The sequence below is a fragment of the Salvelinus fontinalis genome, chromosome 13 (genome assembly GCF_029448725.1).
Source record: "Salvelinus fontinalis isolate EN_2023a chromosome 13, ASM2944872v1, whole genome shotgun sequence".
NCBI classification, from domain to species: Eukaryota; Metazoa; Chordata; class Actinopteri; order Salmoniformes; family Salmonidae; genus Salvelinus; species Salvelinus fontinalis.
In genome coordinates, this window is record NC_074677.1 from 30700166 (window position 1) to 30722799 (window position 22634).

Consider the following 22634-nt stretch of genomic DNA (forward strand, 5'->3'; position numbering starts at 1 on the left):
CCCCTGCATCGAGCTAGAATCAAATCATTCCAGACAGGGTGCAGTATGTTCCATGCCATTATATTACAATAGATATCACTTGGAAAGAGATGCAGAGAAACACGTACGCCAAGGAAATGGTTGTGTGATATTACTTTGTCATAAAATGGATGGGTACTTGAAAGGTTATTTTAGAACAAAGAGAAACACTTGAGCAGAAAAGTAAAACAGTATGTGGATAGGTACTAACTAAAGCACTTGTCAATATTTTTCCATGTTAAATAGCTTTTTTTTTTTTTTACCAAACAAGCACAGGTAACTACAGTAAAACAATCACATGTAACAGTAAATTGTATGTTTTATTTTGACAGTTTGGGAAATCTCTAATCTTCCCAAAATAGTGGAGAACATCCAAATAATGACAACAAGACATTGAAGAGGATCCTCCATAACACAGAGTGTTTGGTAAATGTCCTCTCTTTCGCGAGCCCTAGCGCCGGTTCCCTAGCAGATGCAGGACCAGCTCTTCGTCCTCAGCCAGAGAGAGGCCAGTGTCCAGTGGCTTGGCAGCTGCCTGTTGCCTTGGTCTCTTCCTCACCAGAGTCATCGCTGCAGTCACTGAGGCTGCGCTTCCTCATCCCAGCAGCAGGGCTTTAAACAAAGAGAGGAGAAAGGTTTCAACAATCAGTTTAGCTCACATCAATGGGAGTGCAGTTTATATTGAGGGTCGGTCTATGGAGATGGCTTTGAAAGAAAGGTGTTATGAGACATACCATGGTTCATGGGGATCTGTGTAAGACAGAGGTAGAGGATTGCAACCCTGGGAGGTACCTTGGTTAAAATTCTTCCAATGTTGCTAGCTATTTGATTGCATGAGGCTGCTCAAGATTCTTTGTAATTGAGAGGGATGGAAAGAGGCACCCGTCTCATATTCATCTGATAGGGGAGATAGCTGGCTCTCTTTATTCAAAGTTGTGAGATGGCTTGGAAATAAGCAGTTCTAAAGAAATCTCCAGGACTCTCAGTGTCGGGATGATCAGACACCAGCAATGGCGTAATTGGATTAATTGAAAAAATAAGCCGAAAAAAGAAAGTCTAAAACTTGGGGAACACAACTTAACTTTGATTAAGTCAATTGGTGTGGATCAAGGGAGTGGGGAATGATTTATCATGTGAACAGGAAGCAGAGTGAAACACAGTTATTGCCGATAGTGCTGTCTCTCCTATTATCTGCACCTCTGATTCTTGACACTCCACAGCTCAGGGGCTGGGTGGTGAGCACTAGGAATACAAAATGGCTACCATGCATGCAGAACCCCATTGGGGGTCAATTCATTAGGGCACACTGTAGGAAAACGGTTCGCAACGGAAATATAAAACAAGCATTCTTTTGTTGGATGGTACCGCCTCGTTTCGCCTGTTTCTTCCAATTAATGTATAATGCGTTACTTTTAAAGTAACCTTGCCAACCACAAACATGCAGGCAAGTGCATTTTCTTGACACAGTCTTTCCGCTAGCCATAAAGAGGAGTAATTTCACCCAAAGTAAAAAGGGGAAAACCAGTGGTACATTTGTCTTGCTTTGCTGTTTGTTAGTGCTAACAGGGTGGTTCTCTCTAACCTTAGCCCATGGTGAACACAACCTGAGCCCAAATGAAGAACTTAGTTTGTAGAAAATCTTTTTGGTGCACATAGTGAAAACATGAGAATTTGGGGAATGGTCCCACCTGACCAGAGTAAGTTGTTTGCAATTTTAATCTATACTGAACAAAAATATAAAACACAACATAAAACATTTCTTCGACTTTGCTGAGTTACAGTTCATATAAGGAAATCAGTCAATTTAAATCAATTCACTAGGCCCTAATCTATGGATTTCACATGACTGGGCAGGGCCTGGGAGGGCATATGCCCAGCCAATAAGAATGAGTTTTCCCCCACAAAAGGGCTTTAGAGACAGAAATACTCCTCATCCTTATTTTCATTCCATTCCACTGTTCTGACCTGTATAATAAAGTTGTGAACAGGTTAAAACCAGAAAAAGTACTGGTTTATATTGTTCCTTTCTATTCCTTTTTTAACTTGTTAAGTCAACAGTTTTTACAATTAGCTCATTTAGCTTATTAAATGATTCCACCAGTCAATGCAGATTGAGCAGCTTTCTATGGACCAGGCAAGCTATTTGTTTACAAGCTTGATGGACAAGTGTAGGGTGTGAGATGCGATTGAAATTTTGTGGGGTGAGTGAGAGATGGGGGTGGACATGGAGGCTTGGCTTAAAGCTCTGAACATCATGATATGACATGCATTATAAAGTGTTTAGGATATTAGTAGGCGTATAATTACTTTACTGAATTGCATAATTATATGCTAGCTAGATAACTACACTGAACAAAAATATAAACGCAACATGAAACAATTTCAAAGATCTTACTGAGTTACAGTTCATATCAGGAAATCAGTCAATTGAAATAAATTCATCAGGCTCTAATCTATGGATTTCACGTGACTGGGAATACAGATGTGCATCTGTTGGTCATAGATAACTTCAAAAAAACAAATAGGGGCGTGGATCAGAAAACCAGTCACTATTTGGTGTGACCACCATTTGCCTCATGCAGCTAGACATCTCCTTTGCGTTGAGTTGATCAGGCTGTTGATTGTGGCCTGTGGAATGTTGTCCAGCTCTTCTTCAATGGCTGTGCTTAGTTCCTGGATATTGTCGGGAACCGGAACACGCCATTGTACACGTCGATCCAGAGCATCCCAAATATGATCAATGAGTGATATGTCTAATGAGCATGCAGGCCACGGAAGACCTGGAACATTTTCAGCTTCCAGGAATTATGTACAGATCCTTCCGACATGGGGGTACGTTATCATGCTGGAACATGAGGTGATAGCGGTGAATGAATGGCACAATAATGGGCCTTAGGATCTCGTCACGGTATCTCCGTGCATTCAAATTGCCATCCATAAAATGTAATTGTGTTCATTGTCCGCAGCTTATGCTTGCCCATACCATAACCATGCGGCACTCTGTTCACAACGTTGACATGAGCAAACTGCTCGACCACACAATGCCATACACGCGTCTGCCATCTACCACCTTTTGTTTCCAGCACGAGGTGCGCCTGTGTAATGATCATGCTGTTTAATAAGCTTCTTGATATGCCACACCTGTCAGGTGGCTGGATTATCTCGAAAGAAGTAATGCTCACTAACAGGGATGTAAACAAATTTGAGAACAACATTTTAGAGAAAAAAGATTTGAGAGGAAGGTACATTTTGGGAATCTTTCATTTGAGCTCGTGAAACATGTGACCAACACTTTTCATGTTGCGTTTATATTTTTGTTCAGTGTAGCTACGGAGGAGCGACTAATATAGAGTAACTTTAAACATCCGAGAGTTGGCTCAACGCCGAGGCTAGCTCAACACCCTGGACCAGAGCTTGCTAACAAGCTTGTGTGTGGAGTGGCACCAGACTTCAAAACATGTCTTAACTTTTTGTTAATAATAAATCCAATGTGAAACATACAATAATAACTATAGTATCCTTAACAACCCTAGAAAACTAGATGGCAGGACGACACTGGAAGGAGAAGTTTGAGTGACAGTGCCTTACATAGGCACTTTGATGGCCTCGGAACATAAAAGGATATTATTAACCAGTTCCCATGTATTTAAAATAATGTATATCTTATTTGTCCTGCAGTCTGAACAGCCAAAAAGCACATGGAATCAGATATTTCAACACACATTTCACACCACCATCGTAGCTATTCTGTTGACAGTTTGACAAGAACATGTGGTAGCTAATTAGCTAGTTAATTGTTTACAAACAAATGAGTGGACGTGCTAGAAAGCTAAACAGCTACCCAGCTAGCTAGTTGACTGCCTTGGCTAGCTAGTTGACTGCCTTGGCTAGCTAGTTGACTGCCTTGGCTAGCTAGTTGACTGCCTTGGCTAGCTAGTTGACTGCCTTGGCTAGCTAGTTGACTGCCTTGGCTAGCCAAAAAGGACTTGTTTTGAAGGTTGGATAATCATATCCTTTGAGGCTTAAAAAAAAGTGTTCTTACACTATGATTTTGAACATTGAGAAACGTTCATGCAGGCGTTGTCGTCACCTTTGTTTGCTACATAAACTTCTGAGTGATGGGAAGCACGAGCACACCACCACCAATCAGCCTACACCATTGTGCACACACCCATCGTTACTATGACAACTAGCATAGCCATGTCAACAAATGCTGTCTGAACTGCTGTCTGAACACACACAAATTTGATTTGGTCACTTGTAACTTGCTGTTTGGACTGTCAGTACTCCAAAACAGATTTGTCTTGCAGTGTGAACAAGGCTTAAGTCTGTTGAATCATTTAAGGCTTTTCTCCAGTGGATGCACACATAACTGTATATGGTGGTATATAATGTATAGACTGGAATGGGGTTAACAACTGATAAGAGGGAATGTTTCATATGTTATGGCCCTCACGTCAGTCATGGCTTAAGTTGGGTTGCAAACATAATTTATTCCGATCAGGTGGGATGATTCCCCAACATCTAATGTTCTTACTATGTGCACCAAACAGATTTTCTACAAACTAAGTTCTTAATTTGGGCTCAGGTTGTGTTCACCATGGGCTAAGGTTAGAGAGAACCACCCTGTCAGCACTAAAAAACAGCAAAGCAAGACAAATGTACCACTGGTTTTCCCCTTTTTACTTTGGGTGAAATTACTCCTCTTTCTTGTTAGCAGAAAGACTGTCAAGAGAATTCACTTGTCTATATGTTTGTGGTTGGCAAGGTTACTGTTAAAAGTAACTCGCCTGACCTTATATCCTCACAGCTTATCAGCTTATACTCCAGAGTTGTATGTTTTCTGTATTTATATTGTATATTCCGTATGTTGATTAAGTTTCTGTATTCTGTTTGTACATTGTCTATCGATGGTAGCAACTATTCACCAAGTCAAATTCCGGGTATGTGTATTGGTTGGTTTATTTGGATCCCCAGTAGCTTTTGCCAAAGCAGCAGCTGTTCAATTCAACCAAAAATAATTTATCAATTTTATAAATTTCTGCATTTCCTGCACTCATTTGAGAATTTCCACACTGCCACGTAGGGCTGCACAATATGGGGAAACAATCTAGGCCTTATTTTTAACCAAATGTTGCAATTGCGATTTGACATGTGATTTAGAGCAAAACACTTGGGTGAACTGTTGGAATTAGGGATGCACGATATATCGGTGAACATACTGGAATCGGACGATATTAGCTAAAAATGCCAACATGGGTAACAGCACGATGTCTAGTTTAATACCAATGTCAAAGCTGACGTGCATACCTATATAAAGGTAGGTACATGACGCAATGACGCCACGTAAAATGTTGCGCAACACGTGCAACACAGCATTCCTAGCCCACAATGTCTGCTGTGTGGATCGAGCATTCAACATGTCAAGCAGTCATTTGAAAGAGTAAGAAGATTTCAGCGACACAACTCAAAAGGCGAAATCCATTAAAGCCAAGATAATGGAATTCATTGCCCTTAACAATCAACCGTTCTCTGTTGTGGGTGATGTTGGCTTTCGCGACTGGTCGAGCACCGGTACACACTGACTTTACCAAGTGCGCTATTCTTCAGATGTTGCCGTACCGGAGTTACACAGTAACAGCGTCACTGCTATTAGCTTCATGACATACTATGGAACGCTGCTTGGGTCTTTGCGTGTCAAAAAAGATACACGTCAAATAACTATTTGACAATAACACGACTTGACGCGTTAAATAACACCGTTTTATTATAGAATATTGTGTGTTCTGAATTTGCACGTGCAAGCCAAGCACCACTACCAGTAGCACTGTTAAAGCTGTACAAAAAAGTGTGTAAACAATCAAACACCAGCCACGAACAATGTATTTACAGTACTGCGTTGGTAATAAAGCATTATTTGTTTGTCTGCAACTTCTGGGTAGCTAGCTAGCTTTAGCTTGGTACCTAGCAAGCACAAATACAACCAGCCTGAAAACAATGACCAGTAGAAACTGCAGTCATTTTCACTATTCTTAGTAATGATTTAGGAATCCTTGTAAGTATTTTATTATATATATATATTTTTTCTTTTCTTTTTTTTTTTCTTTTTTAGGGGTGGATCAGCTTAGTATTGCGGAAAGAATGTTGCTTCCAATGTAATTGTCTGCATCATTTCCATTCCCCCATATTTTTTTGGGTAAATATATATATCCATACACGTATGCATACATATACACATATATACATACACATACCTATATAGACATACATACTTTTTTAAAGAATATGCCTTTATTATTATTCCCCGCGACCCTACCACCAATCCCCCAATTGGAGTAAACTTATAAACACTTCTGCTTTTACCTTCAATTTCTACATCTTATACCTATCTTACAGACACAGTCCACTTTACAATAGTTCTCTCTTATTTGTTCTTAGTCCTTCCTCTATTTCTGTTGTCCATCCAATTTTATTTCCACTTGTAACTGTGCTATTTCACAAAAGCTCCGCACCTATACACATTTCACAGATCCCGTATGCCCTATATTGTTTATCTTGTTATTAGTCCCACCCTTCAGCTCCACCCAACCCCTCCCATCTATCTTCCAACATCATCCATTTCGGATTTCTATTTGCCATACATTTCTCAACTGTGCTGTGATGCTTCACAAAAGACCTGAACCTTCCTGTTCTCATAGCTTCTACAGATTGTAAATTAAAAATAAACATCTTTGCCAAAATAATTATTATATTATTGATTGATTGACTATGGCTTTTCAAATCCCCCAGTATTGCTATCTGTAGCGTTAGTTTTAGGCAAATGTTGCAATTCTTCAGCCATTCCTGGACCTGTGACCAAAAACGAGCTACATATGGACAATACCAAAATAAATGATCTAATGACTCTGCCTCCTCACAACAGAATCTGCAGAGCTGGGAAGATTGTATACCCCATATATATAACATTCTATTAGTTGCAAGAATTTTGTACAGTAATTTATATTGAAAAATTCGAAGTTTTGAATCCGGCGTTGTTTTGCGTATCAATTCATAAACCATATGCCATGGAATGGGTACATCGAAAATCTCTTCCCAACTATTTTGCAATTTGTATGGCACAGCTGTTAGTTTTTTGGTCCTTAAATGAAATTGGTATATGTTTTTATTTATCACACTTTTCTTTAACCATTTTTGTTCTTTAATACAGGGCCGACATACAAGTTCCTTACTTTTGGTTGTAATTTTGGGTAGAGCAGACTTTCCCATATGTCTGTGTTAGCTGCATGTGTGACATAACTCCACCAGTCCTATTTATGATATCATTCACAAAAATTATACCTTTTTTAAACATTTCTTCGATAAATACAGTTTTTTTATCAATTATTATATTTGAATTTAACCACAATATTTGTTGTACTATTTGTTCCGTCCTTTCAGGTGGATTAAACTGAAATTGCAACCAACTTTCTAAGGCTTGTTTAAAGAATAAGGATATTTTGGAGATCATTTCCTTTTCAAACAACCGAAAATGAGCAGGTGTAATCTGAATAAAGGGAAAAAGGCCCTTCTTGAACATAGGATGAGACATTCGTACCAGTTTACTAGAGAACCAGTTTGGATTTAAGTATAACTTTTGTATGACCGATGCCTTTAGTGAGAGGTCTAATGCTTTAATATTTAATAATTTCTGCCCTCCGAATTCATATTCGTTATATAAATAGGCCCTTTTAATTTTATCTGGCTTGCCGTTCCAAATAAAATTGAATATTTTTTGTTCATATAATTTAAAAAACAGGTCACTAGGTGTAGGCAAAACCATAAGCAAATAGGTAAACTGTGATACGACTAAAGAGTTAATTAGGGTGATTTTTCCACAAATAGACAGGTATTTTCCTTTCCATGGTAGCAAGATCTTATCTATTTTTGCTAACTTTCTATAAAAATTTATTGGAGTGAGATCATTTCTTTCTTTTGGGATTTTTATACCGAGTATGTCCACATCTCCGTCAGACCATTTAATTGGTAAACTACATGGCAATATAAAATGTGTATTTTTTAGTGATCCAATACGTAATATGGTACATTTATCATAATTTGGTTTTAATCCAGAGAGGATAGCAAAGGTATCTAGATCCTCTATGAGGCCCTGGAGAGACTCTAGTTGTGGTTTTAAAAGAAAACATGAATCATCAGCGTACAATGACACCTTAGTTTTTAAGCCATGGATTTCTAATCCTTTAATATTAATGTTTGATCTAATTTTAACAGCTAACATTTCGATGGCAATAATAAATAGATATGCCGATAGTGGACAACCTTGTTTTACTCCTCTAGATAGTTTAAAACTTTCTGAGATGTAGCCATTATTTACTATTTTACACCTAGGGTTACTATACATAATTTTAACCCATTTTATAAGAGATTCCCCAAAATTGAAATATTCTAGGCATTTATATATAAACTCCAGTCGTACTTTATCAAAAGCCTTTTCAAAATCAGCTATGAAAACCAGGCCTGGTGTCCCCGATATCTCATAGTGTTCTATTGTTTCCAGTACTTGCCTTATATTATCTCCAATGTATCGTCCATGTAAAAAACCTGTCTGATTAGGATGAATAATATCTGACAAAACTTTTTTTATTCTATGCGCCAAGCATTTTGCTAGGATTTTTGCATCACAACACTGAAGTGTAAGAGGTCTCCAATTTTTTAATTGGACTGGATCTTTATATATACCACTTGGGTCCTGTTTCAGTAATAACGATATCAGACCTTCTTGCTGTGTGTCTGATAATCTACCATTTATATAGGAGTGGTTAAAACAAGTTAATAATGGTCCTTTGAGTATATCAAAAAACGTTTTGTATACTTCCACTGGTATGCCATCCAGCCCTGGAGTTTTCCCATCTTTAAAGGCCCCAATTGCAACAAGCAGTTCCTCCTCTGTAATTTGGCCTTCACATGAGTCTTTCTGTTCAGATGTTAATTTTACATTATTAATAGGAAAAAAATCCATACAATTAGTTTCAGTTAGTGGAGATGGAGGAGCCTGAAACGAAAACATATTCTTAAAGTACTTTACTTCCTCTTTCAAAATATCATTTGGTGAATCATGCGTGACTCCATCATTTGTCACAAGTTTTAATACATTTTTTTTGGTAGCATTTCTATATTGAAGATTGAAAAAGAATTTGGTGCATTTTTCCCCATATTCCATCCAGTTCGCTTTATTTTTATAATATATTACACTGGATCTTTCTTGAATAAGTTCCTCCATTTCTTTTTGTTTTTCCTCTAAATTATTCTGTGCCTCTATGGTACCGTTTTTATTGCTATCTAACTGTACTGTTAGTCCTTCAATTTCCTTTGTTAATATGGACTCTTTTGATCTAAATTGCTTTTGTTTTATAGATGAGTACTGAATTGCATGGCCTCTAAAGGCACACTTAAAAGTGTCCCATACAATAAGGGGATCTGCTGTACCTATGTTATGTCTGAAAAAGTCAGTTATAAAATCTTCTGTCCTAGTTCTAAACAATTTATCATCTAGTAGACTTTGATTAAATTTCCAATATCCTCGCCCACGTGGAAATTCTGTAAGAGAAATATATATGCCAATTATGTGATGATCCGACCGCATTCTATCCCCTATCAACACTTTTTAAACTTTTGGTGCCAGAGAGAATGGAATAAGAAAGTAGTCAAGACGACTAGCTTGATTCAGCCTCCGCCATGTATATCTCACTAAATCAGGGTATTTAAGTCTCCATATATCCACTAATTCCAATATATCCATGACATTCATGATTTCCTTAAGTGCCTGAGGGTGATAATTTGTAGTGTGATTTCCTTTCCGGTCTATAGAGCTATTTAAGACCGTATTAAAATCTCCCATTATAATAATAGAGTCTAGTGTTGCTTGTAGAGTTGATAAGTTCTTATATATATTTTCAAAGAAGCTTGGATCATCATTATTCGGACCGTATAGGTTAACAAGCCATATTTGTTTATTGTCCAATAACATATTTAAAATAATCCATCTACCTTGAGGATCTGTTTGGACAATTTGCACATTTGGATCAAAATTATTGTTAATTAAGATCATCACCCCTTTTGAATTTCTTTGCCCATGGGAGAAATATATTTTGCCCACCCAGTTCTTTTTCCACAAAACTTCATCTAAAACTGTTGAATGGGTTTCCTGTAAACAATAAATATTATAATCCTTCTCTTTTAGCCAGGTAAATATTGATCGTCTTTTCTTATTATCTGCTAAGCCATTACAATTGTAACTGGCTATACTTATTTCACCACTTACCATGAGACACACCTTTCATTCTTTTAATCAGAATATATTTTTGTAAACGTACTATTAAAAAGTAACATAATGATTGAGTGTCTATATAGTTGTACCATGATATTTGCATTTCTACTAAGTAAACCTCCAATTGGTCCCTACTATTCCACCCGCTAAAAGGCCTCATCTCGAGATGGCTTGTCATCCCAATGCCCGGCAGACCACCCTCGACCCCCTGTATCCCATAGCCCTGAACCGACTGGGATCCATTCTTTGAAAAGAGCATACAGTTCCATTTACCGAATTGAAGTAAATCAATTGCCATATGCATTTCCATTGCCGTCACCTCGATTTGTATTATATATAGCTGTGGATCATCCTCTATTGTACCTTACATCTTTTACTTCTTCTTTCGCAACAGTTGTGGGATACACACATACACACTCAGCCCTTACCCCCACACAACCATAAGCTCACTTTCTCAACAGTTGCACCATCCCAGAGCCCAACTCAAGATGGGTCATGATTTCCAAATGCCATTGCAGTTGCAGCTGCATGAGAAGGCCTGCAAGACCGCGCAAAAAAATAAGCAAAAATTGAAATTTATTTACCATTGTCATATCCTAGATAATGGCCGTCAAATGTACACCCTATTCCTGAAAAAAAACAAAACACCCACAATACGGCCACCAGTCATGACCATGTCCCCACGCATCTCCATGCAGTCCGACCTTGATTCTGTGCCACCAGGGCCACAATAATATACCCCCTCTCTGAATGTCCGAGTGTGACCCCCTCCCCATGGGTTACTGCAGCTAGTGTTGCCAGCACTGCCACTGCCTGGGTGGGGGTACCCCACCGGAATCCCCACCGGCTAGGTACAAGGTCGTCAAGGTTCTCATTAGCAGCTTTGAGAAATTCCTTGTATATTTTCCTCTCCCTTTAGGGGGCTTTGGCTTTGCAGGACCAACCCTGCCAAGCAGGCTCAGAATCTTGAGGGGGCAGTGCTGCTCTTGGTCTCTGACCTCATTTTAGCTGCATATAGACCGCTTACAGCGAGCACATAAAACAGTTAGGGACTTCTCCTTAATATCTGGGTCATTCAGGTGGGTGTCTAGGGTATAGGGCCATAGACAGTACCATTAAAATAGGATAATAATTAGATATAATTTATTAAGATAAAAAAAATGTAGTTTTCCATGATAGGACAATAAATAAATAAGACGTATAATTCATTATAAAAGTATATCCATCATCTGAACAACATTGAAAGCCCTCTCATACCCGGCTCACAGCAATACATTGGCTCTGGGATATGCAACCATTTCATTACTCACTCAACTTTCCAAACATAACAAATAAGATAAAAAATAAAATAAACACAAACCATACCATCCACACATACTGTGCCTTCTGTTTACTTAGTTTCCATCTTCACTGTGTAAAAATAGTGCTTGTGTGTTCAATTAGTTATATGTGAAGATTTATAAAAAAGCTATATTTTTTGTTGTATTGTTACAATCAGTAACCGGGCTTGAATTGTGTTTATTTTCCTCGTCTATGAGAATTTTGTAAATTTTAAAATAACCATGGAGTAGTCTTTGTGTCTCTGAACAACTGGTTATCAATATATAGTTTATCAACGACGAGAGCTACTCGTTTCGCTTTTAATCTGTTTTCTTTGAAAATTGGATACAGAACTTTGCGCCGTTCTGCAATTTCTTTCGGAAACTGATCATTCATGCCAATTTTGGTCCCAGCAAGTCTTTTACCTAGGCTTTTAACCATTATTTTATCTTTAAATGAAGCAAATTTTACAACGATTGGGCATTCGTACCTCTGCCCTCTCTGTCCGAAGCGGTGAACACGTTCAAGTTGGATTTTGTCGACAACTTCGCATGGAATCTGAAGCGCTGTACGGAGGAACTCTCTAACTATAGATTCAGGAACTTCTCCTTCTTTTTCTTGGATACCTGTAAGTACCAAATTCTCTCTCATGGATCTAGTTTGAATCTCCAGTAAGGCTTCCTTCAGAACGATGTTCTCTTTTTTAATTCCATTCATTTCGGTTTGAATCTTATTGACTGTCCCTTTTAGCGCGTGTTTCCTTCTCCAATGTCGCAGCTTTTTCATCACTCATCTCTAGGCTTGCCTTTAACTCTTTTATATCCTTACTAAGTAATTCAAGTAAACCCAATTTGTCATTTATTGATTTTAACAGATCAGTTTCGACCTTTACCATTCCCGGTGGTGAGAATATTAAATCGTCAGTATCTGTCGAAGAATCTCGCTTGCGTTTTGTAAACGGTTCCCCTGTCTTATTCTCCGTCATGTTTGGTTGTTGTCTGTGTTCGTAATATTTGACGATAAATGTCTCTAGTCTTAGGATTTGTTTTGTGTTATTATCCAGATTGAAGGTTTATCACTCACCAGATTATGTAGTGCTAATATTTTAGTCTATTTAGCAGATATTTCGAATATTATGTTTTATCTTGAGGTGCTTAACATAACTTCGTTCAGTCCGCCATTACCTTTACTTTACCTTTACGTCCGCCGTCAATCCTTGTAAGTATTAGCTAGGTTGCCACTTGTTGTTCACCTATTGAAATTTAGCTTCAGTTCATGAAGATAAATAGCTAGCCAGCTACTTAACCCTGTTGCCCAAAGCTAACGTTATAAGCAGCCAGCAAGCTTCATCTGGCTAGTGAAGCTCAACCTGACCGTCTTATGTTGTGAAGCTAGCCACAATAAGGATTAGGCACAATAGTGGAATTTGCGGTTTGCCTTCAAAATAAAAGTACCCCTGAAAGTGATGCAGAAGGTTACAATTGGTGGAATCATGCCATATTTAGACTAGATAATGTGAAGCAATGAAATGGGGGTATCAATGACACCCACAGAACACAACTGTGAAGAGTTTACGCAAATATTAGTGTTGTAGAGCTTATCGCAGGACTGTGACAGTGTGTGAAATCACCTCCCCAGTCAGCCTGTTGTGTGTATTGACATTCATATTTCACTGTACAGCTTTACCTACAGATTGGGTATCAATGAAATGGGGTATCAGTCTACTCAATACCCTAGATATTTTCCCCCCAAAGTCATCCTCAGAGTTGTCAGACTCCAAAACATCCACTCAGTATTGTTTTTCCTCGGGAATAGTGTTCAATACACATAGGTTGACAATAAATGTGGCTTAATTCACAGCCCCGCAATAAGAGCTACAATGCTAATGTTATCTGGGTGTCACTGAGTAGACTGATACCCCATGTCATTGATCCAAAATCCATAGGTAAGGCTGTACAGTGAAGTAAGTATGCCCCCAATACAATTCTAAGTATAATACATCCAGTGTGATTAACAGATTTTTGTCAAATTAACAAAATATTGTCTTTTGTTGATTTTATATAACATTCCAACCTCGTTTAGCATGATCTATTCAATTATGGAATAATTATACTATTTGTATTCATTTGCGTCACTGTCAATGACATACTTGTATTCTGAAGGCTAACTGCAAAGTCCACTATTGTTGCTAATCCTTATTGTGGCTAGCTTCACATAGATGGTTCCGACCACCATTAAATCAAATAACTGTCTTATAAATTAAGGTTATTTTAGATGATGACACCTAGCTATATAGTTAGCTAACTAACTATAGCCACTGAAACATATGTCGTTTGGTATGTTTTTGGGGAAGAACATTGTTTGCATCCATGACCTAGCTAGCTTTTTTTATGACCAGCACTGTAGGTGCTCGAGACAACTTTACCAGCATCATAGCATACGTATCGATGAATCATTGTGACATGAAATACGAGTGATAGTGTAATCAATGTGTAATAACTACGCAAAAAATTAAGTAACGCGTTAAATGTATATTGTTTGACACGGAAAGACCCAAACGACGTTCCATAGAAATCCTGTTTGAGAATGAAACGACTGAACAAATGAACAACGAAACAGCACAGCAAGTAAGTGAAATAAATACGTTTTGATTACGTTTTACTGGTAATGGGGACATACGTAAATGCCAACAAAAGACCTTTTTGGTCAGCGTGGTGTGTGTAACCTTTATTTAACTAGGCAAGTCAGTTAAGAACAGATTCTTATTTACAATGACGGCCTACCCTGGCCAAACCCGGACGACACTGGGCCAATTGTGCACCGCCCTATGGTACTCCCAATCACAGCCGGATGTGATACAGCCTGGATTCGAATCAGGAACTGTAGTGACGCCTCTTGCACTGAGATGCAGTGCCTTAACACAGACACACGCAGTCGTCTAACTATTTAACTGCACTAGAATGCTTAAAAGGCCGCTAAAATTGTAAATATCAGTTATCGGAATACATTTTTTTTGGCAAGGAAAACATCGGATATCGGTATCGGCCAAAAATGTAATATCGGTGCATCACTAGTTGGAATCGGGAAATAGGATGATTATTCTAAATAAATAGTTAGAATACAGTGTTGTTTGACATGACAACGAATGAAAACGCCAGGGAGGAGTTATTTTGACAGGGTAGGAACCAAAGTGTTATTTTTTTCCTCTTTTTTTAGGAACCAGTGTCAACTTCTTCTGGCTGCAAGCCCTAAGTCGAGATCAATATGACAACATCCACTTCAAGTGCAGGGCGCGAAATTCAAAAAATATTTTTTTGAAATATTTAACTTTCACACATTAACAAGTCCAATACAGCAAATGAAAGGTACACATCTCATGAATCCAGCCAACATGTCTGATTTTTTAAATGTTTTACAGCGAAAACAGCACGTATATTTATGTTAGCTCACCACCAAATACAAAAAAGGACAGACATTTTTCACAGCACAGGTAGCATGCACAAAGCCAACCCAACTAACCAAGAACCAACCAAACTAACCAACAAACAACTTCATCAGATGACAGTCTTATAACATGTTATTCAATAAATCTATGTTTTGTTCGAAAAATGTGCATATTTATGGTATAAATCATAGTTTACATTGCAGCTTCAATCAGAAATTGCACCGAAAGCAGACAGAATAATTACAGACACCAACGTCAAACACCTAAATACTCATCATAAAACATTTCTGAAAAATACATAGTGTACAGCAAATGAAAGACAGGCATCTTGTGATTCCAGACAATATTTCCGATTTCTTAAGTGTTTTACAGCGAAAACACAATATAGCGTTATAGCGTTATATAAAAAGTGCTAACGTAGCTACCTTTTCCCACAACGTCCGGATATTTTTCTGACACTTTTTCTGACACATATTCTGACCAAATAGCTATTCATAAACACAACTAAAAAATACATGTTGTATAGGAAATGATAGATACACTAGTTCTTAATGCAATCGCCGTGTTAGAATTCTAAAAATAACTTCATTACGACATAAGGCTTACGTTATGGCGAGCGAGTGCCTAAAACCTGGGCGCAAAACTAATAGTACACAGTTTGACAGATATATGAAATAGCATCATAAAATGGGTCCTACTTTTGATGAGCTTCCATCAGAATGTTGTACAAGAGGTCCTTTGTAAAGAACAATCGTATTGTGTTTGGATTTAGAACGTCCTTTTTCCCTCTTGAATTAGCAAGCGCACTAGCCAAGTAGCGCGAAGCTCTCCTTCCTGAACAAAGGCACACAACGCAACACGCCTAACGTCCCAAATAAATTTCAATAGTCTAATAAAACTATATTGAAAAAACATACTTTACGATGATATTGTCACATGTATCAAATAAAATCAAAGCCGGAGATAGTAGTCGCCTATAACGACAGCTTTCAGAAGGCAATTCCAGGTCCAACCTCGCGCTTTCCAGAAAACAGGAAATGGGTGACACGTCATTCCAAGAGGATTTATTCCAACTCAGACCAAGATAAACACTCCATTTCTTCTCTCACTGCCTCTTGACATCTAGGGGAAGGTGTATGACGTGCATGTATACTAATACGTATCATGCCCATTTATAGGCAGGACCTAGAACAGAGCATCGATTTCAGATTTTCCACTTCCTGGTCAGGAAGTTTGTGCCAAATGAGTTCTGTTTTACTCACAGATATAATTCAAACGGTTTTAGAGTGTTTTCTATCCAATAGTAATAATAATATGCATATTGTACGAGCAAGAATTGAGTACGAGGCCGTTTGAAATGGGCACCTTTTATCAGAGCTACTCAATACTGCCCCTGCAGCCAGAAGAAGTTAATAAGTGTTTCCTAGGGGATCCTATAATCTTTGGGTACATTGAAAGTTCTCTCTTAACTACTTCATGTAGCTAACCTATTCATGCTTTGCATATTCCTGTTTGATGTATTAAATACTGTTACACAAACAACATGCTGATTTAGGTCTACACCATCAATGGTTTTATCAGGCTGTATAGCTAATTACGTTTGCTCTGACATGTATAGCTAACTAACTAGCTAATATCATTAGCAGCTAACAAGATTTAGGCTCAACTTGCTAAGAAAAGACAAACTAGCTGTTTGCAGAAGTGTTTCTTACAAACTAAGTGTAATTATAGAATGCTAGTGGATTTATTAAGAAGTGAAGTGAAAACAACACCATTGTCATCAACATTGTTGCATGTGCGGCATTTACCATGCAGACTGAACGCAAGTGTCTCCTGGTCGAGGAACAACAAATGCGCTCCTTGAGTGACAGGGGGCGGCTAGGTCTGTGTGGAAAGCAGCATGGAGAGAGAAGAGATGACTCAAGTAGCGAAGTAAACTATAAAAATGGATGTTACACACGGCATATTAACAAACTAAACATTCAAATACCGTTACAGAAGGTCAAGTAAAAACCCAAACCGGTCCGTGTATCAATACCGGTATATCGCAAAATACAGTATACCGCCTAGCCCTAGTTTCGGTATGGAGGAATGATCTCAAATCCTGTCACGATCGTTGGAAGCGTACTCGGACCAACGTGCAGCGTGATCTCGGTTCCACATCTTTTATTAGAAATAAATGAACCACACAACAAAACAATAAAGACTAAACGAAACGTGACGACAACGGAGTGCTAACATGCAACCTCACATAAACAATATCCCACAAACCACAGGTGGAAAAAAGGCTACCTAAATATGATCCCCAATTAGAGACAACCATTACCAGCTGCCTCTAATTGGGAATCATACAAAATCACCAACATAGAAAAACAAAACTAGAACCACACATAGAAATAATAAACTAGACTTACCCCCAGTCACGCCCTGACCTACTCTACCATAGAAAATAAGGGCTCTCTATGGTCAGGATGTGAAAAATCCCTTCCTTTGTGTCCTCCAACCTCATCAAACATTATTGCAGATGACTCAGATCTGTTATCTTGGCAAAGGGTGGGTGCACAAAATACTAAATGCTGTGGTGCCAATAATAGTGACATGTATGTTTTTGAATAAAATAATGATTTATTGATGACGAAGGTTTTTCTTTTAACAATTTTAACTCAATTAAGAGGTTAGATTCATATGATATTTTGAGTAAATCAAGTTGATAAATAACCTCACAGCCTTCTTTGTTCATACAGTATTTACCTAGGGTGCCAATAAATCAGGAGGGCACTGTACAAATAATACATCTAAAGAATAATGTGGGTGTAGATTGTGTGTGTCAGAGTGCCTGTGTGTGTGTTTTTGTCATTTCACAGTTCCCACTGTTCCATGAGATGTTGTTTAATCAGTTTTTTAAAGGTAATTTAGCTGTTTGCTTGAGTAAATGGAGATGGAAGGGAGGTTAACACATAGTTAACACAGTGTCAGAAACGAGGGTAATATGTGCTGCTAAAGGCTGAGCATCAATCAATTGCACCCCTATGGTTAGCGAGCAGCATGCTAATGATCGTCTATATCCAGGTACAGCCAATTGGCCTTAGAGCTGTCCTGGGGACAACCATCCATCCAAATACTTGACGGTGCTGCTACTCATGTCACCGGCTGTTGCCCTGGAGATCACGATCAAATGACTCAGTGATTACGTCAGCCAGGGAGACTGTCAATTACACTGTCATTCATCATCACCACAGGATATGATCAGTGGAGTGAGTCAGAGGAATAGGCCAATACAGGAATGGATGGACTGAGCAGGGATATGGAATGGATACAGTACATACTTGGTGCGCTGTAACAATGGTCAGGCCATAAACCAGCAGCACGGGGGGGTACTCTTACAGATAGTAGTGGTGTGTGGAAATCTGCCAGGGGAAGGCACTAGGAGGTGGTGTTAATATACACTGGAGGAAAGAGACGGAGGGAGGGGGAGAGAGAGGAGGGGGGTGTAGTAGAAGGTGTCAATGTGAGGGTGATAAATAAGTGGTGGTGTTCTGAGACACCCCTCCTTGGTATAAACCAGCATCCCGGTGAGAGAGGCAGGCAGGCTAGTGGTAGATCTCCGTGGTAACGGGCAAGCGTAGTCATGCAGTGAACGCCGGGGGAGCATAAATCTGCTCTCGCCCCCAGCCCTATGGACTAGTGGGCTTATGGAGGAGGAGGAGATGGAATGAACATCACCTGCTCCTCCATACTCCTCCACACACAGGGGAGAGAGGCAGAGAGAGAAAGAAGTGTATGTGAGGAAGCCAATGGAAAAGGGCCAGAGAAAGCTAAGTAGAATCAAGTCAGAGAGCGAGAGCACAAAGACAATACACCGGAATAGACACCTAAGACACTGAGAAAAGAGAGGAAGACGTGGAGCAGAAAACCAGAAGCCTCGTACTGCCTGCATCTCTGCCTTTAAATCCTTGGTGCATTGCCATGTAGCGAGAGACCGTGTTGCCCTTCACCCTCGGCTGCCACTTTTAATCTGTCTCTAATTACACACTTTATAGCCTAGCTGCCGCACGCCCCGCGATCAATGCCTCGGCCAGCGGGCTACAAGGGAGTCCTCCCTCCTCGAAAGGGTATAGTTCTGCTCCTGAGAGAATTACACCCCAAATCCCAATAACCCGAGGCAGACGAGCAGTGATACAACATTGAAAATCTAATGATTCTAGGAATGCTCGAAGGAAACAACCCTCGCTACAACACACTGCTGGTCCAATAATGCTGAGCAGCTCATTGTTTTCCAATATGGATTTCTTGAGAAATGTCAGACCATTGCTGGATCACAAGCCCATGGCTTCTCGAGTCTGTCTGGTAGTTTTTAAAGGATTGGACATGTAACAGTGATATCCAAACATCTAGGCTTGGTCGAATTGATGCCTGCTCTTTCAGATCTTCTAGTCACAAAATCGTTATGGGTAGGGGCTGCATTGTCAAGTGATTTTAAATGCCCGGGCTGGAGATTTTAGTCTATCATACATTCAGTTTCAGCCTAAAAACTAGCTGGTAGTAGCAGTAGCCTATAGTTTTTACCTGCTCTGGTCATCATCTTCCTCTGAGTCAGAGCATAGTTTGTCCGGGTCGGGAAGCGTGCTGGGGTCAAACTCCTCTCCATCGGCACCGTCCAGGTACGCTACCACCTCCTCTTCATCTTCCTCACCGGACTTCTGCTCCTGGGACAAACGGGACAAAATACAGTTACTTCAAATACCTCAGGTGTTGGATTCAATAAGGAAATCAACCAATTGTGCTAAGACTATATGAAACCCGATGAATGTTGCGCCAGATGTCTTGAAAAAGCTCTTACTGACCGAATAATTTACACATCAAAAGGTACTGATGTAAATGGTGAGTGGGAAAATCACAAGTTGCATGCGATGTCAACAGCTTCACTTGGCATTGGCAATACAATCAATGAATAGATGAATTAACATGGCAAGGAGGAGAAACAAATTCCCCATACAGAGTAATGTATTGGTACCGATGTCAGTGTACCCAATTACTGGAAGCTATCTTTCACAAGGTGAAAGCTTGCCAAACCACACTAAAATCACACCCCTATATGAACTCAGCAATAATACTAAGTCTGAAGCTGGCAAGTAGCAATACTGCAGGGCGGACAGAAATAATAGCATGAAAATGTATTCACAGCGAAAGCCAGAGGGATATAAAGCAGTATAAGATAATAAACTCCAACTGCCTGGTGCAGGAGTAGGTTAAAAGAAGATGGAGAAAGATAAACGCAGCTCGATATTGAGTTTTACAGAGACCGGCAGAAAGGTAACCCTAATAATGTGAGCATCGTAAAGACCGAATCGGGGGCACCAAACAACTCTGCTCGTGTGTGTGTCACTAATAACCTGTGGATCTCCCTCACACAATGTAACCTACAGTGGGGCAAAAAAGTATTTAGTCAGCCACCAATTGTGCAAGTTCTCCAACTTAAAAAGATGAGAGAGGCCTGTAATTTTCATCATAGGTACACTTCAACTATGACAGACAAAATGAGAAAAAAAATCCAGAAAATCACATTGTAGGATTTTTAATGAATTTATTTGCAAATTATGGTGGAAAATAAGTATTTGGTCACCTACAAACAAGCATGATTTCTGGCTCTCACAGACCTGTAACTTCTTCTTTAAGAGGCTCCTCTGTCCTCCACTCGTTACCTGTATTAATGGCACCTGTTTGAACTGGTTATCAGTATAAAAGACACCTGTCCACAACCTCAAACAGTCACACTCCAAACTCCACTATGGCCAAGACCAAAGAGCTGTCAAAGGACACCAGAAACAAAATTGTAGACCTGCACCAGGCTGGGAAGACTGAATCTGCAATAGGTAAGCAGCTTGGTTTGAAGAAATCAACTGTGGGAGCAATTATTAGGAAATGGAAGACATACAAGACCACTGATAATCTCCCTCGATCTGGGGCTCCACGCAAGATCTCACCCCGTGGGGTCAAAATGATCACAAGAACGGTGAGAAAAAATCCCTGAACCACACGGGGGGACCTAGTGAATGACCTGCAGAGAGCTGGGACCAAAGTAACAAAGCCTACCATCAGCAAGGGCATTCAATCAATCAATCAATTTTATTTTATATAGCCCTTCGTACATCAGATAATATCTCGAAGTGCTGTACAGAAACCCAGCCTAAAACCCCAAACAGCTAGAATGCAGGTGTAGAAGCACGGTGGCTAGGAAAAACTCCCTAGAAAGGCCAAAACCTAGGAAGAAACCTAGAGAGGAACCAGGCTATGAGGGGTGGCCAGTCCTCTTCTGGCTGTGCCGGGTGGAGATTATAACAGAACTATGCCAAGATGTTCAAAAATGTTCATAAGTGACAAGCATGGTCAAATAATAATCATGAATAATTTTCAGTTGGCTTTTCATAGCTGATCATTAAGAGTTGAAAAACAACAGGTCTGGGACAGGTGGCGGTTCCATAACCGCAGGCAGAACAGCTGAAACTGGAATAGCAGCAAGGCCAGGCGGACTGGGGACAGCAAGGAGTCACCACGGGCGGCAGTCCCGATGCATGGTCCTAGGGCCCAGGTCCTCCGAGAGAAAGAAAGAGAGAAGGAGAAAATTAGAGAGAGCCAAGATTTTCAAAATGTTCATAAATGACAAGCATGGTCAAATAATAATCAGGAATAAATCTCAGTTGGCTTTTCATAGCCGATCATTAAGAGTTGAAAACAGCAGGTCTGGGACAGGTAGGGGTTCCATAACCGCAGGCAGAAGAGTTGAAACTGGAATAGCAGCAAGGCCAGGCGGACTGGGGGCAGCAAGGAGTCACCACGGCCGGTAGTCCCGACGTATGGTCCTAGGGCTCAGGTCCTCCGAGAGAAAGAGAGAAGGAGAAAATTAGAGAGAGCCAAGATTTTCAAAATGTTCATAAATGACAAGCATGGTCAAATAATAATCAGGAATAAATCTCAGTTGGCTTTTCATAGCCGATCATTAAGAGTTGAAAACAGCAGGTCTGGGACAGGTAGGGGTTTCGTAACCGCAGGCAGAAACAGTTGAAACTGGAATAACAGCAAGGCCGGGCGGACTGGGGACAGCAAGGTGTCAGCATGCCCGGTAGTCCTGACGTATGGTCCTAGGGCTCAGGTTCTCAGAGAGAAAGAGAGAACGAGAGAATTAGAGAGAGCATACTTAAATTCACACAGGACACTGGATATGACAGGAGAAGTATTCCAGGTATAACCAACTGACCCTAGCCCCCCGACACATAAACTACTGCAGCATAAATACTGGAGGCTGAGACAGGAGCGGTCAGGAGACACTGTGGCCCCATCCGAAGAAACCCCCGGACAGGGTCAAACAGGAAGGATATAACCCCACCCACTCTGCCAAAGCACAGCCCCCACACCACTAGAGGGATATCCTCAACCACCAACTTACAATCCTGAGACAAGGCCGAGTATAGCCCACAAAGGTCTCCATCACAGCACAACCAAGGGGGGACGCCAACCCAGACAGGAAGT

General features: G+C 39.9%; 1 protein-coding gene across 1 annotated transcript in view; it reads right to left on the reverse strand.

The window, feature by feature from the left end:
* Positions 1 to 319: 319 nt before the first annotated feature.
* Positions 320 to 22634, reverse strand: part of LOC129868431 (probable ATP-dependent RNA helicase DDX10) — a 69841-nt gene continuing 47526 nt past the window's right edge. Inside the window, exons 3-4 of the mRNA XM_055942396.1 lie at positions 19674 to 19813; positions 320 to 630 (exon numbers count right to left, since the gene is read on the reverse strand). Of these exons, the coding sequence (XP_055798371.1) occupies positions 513 to 630; positions 19674 to 19813 (258 nt within the window). The 3' untranslated portion in view covers positions 320 to 512. The remainder of the gene's footprint in view (positions 631 to 19673; positions 19814 to 22634) is intronic.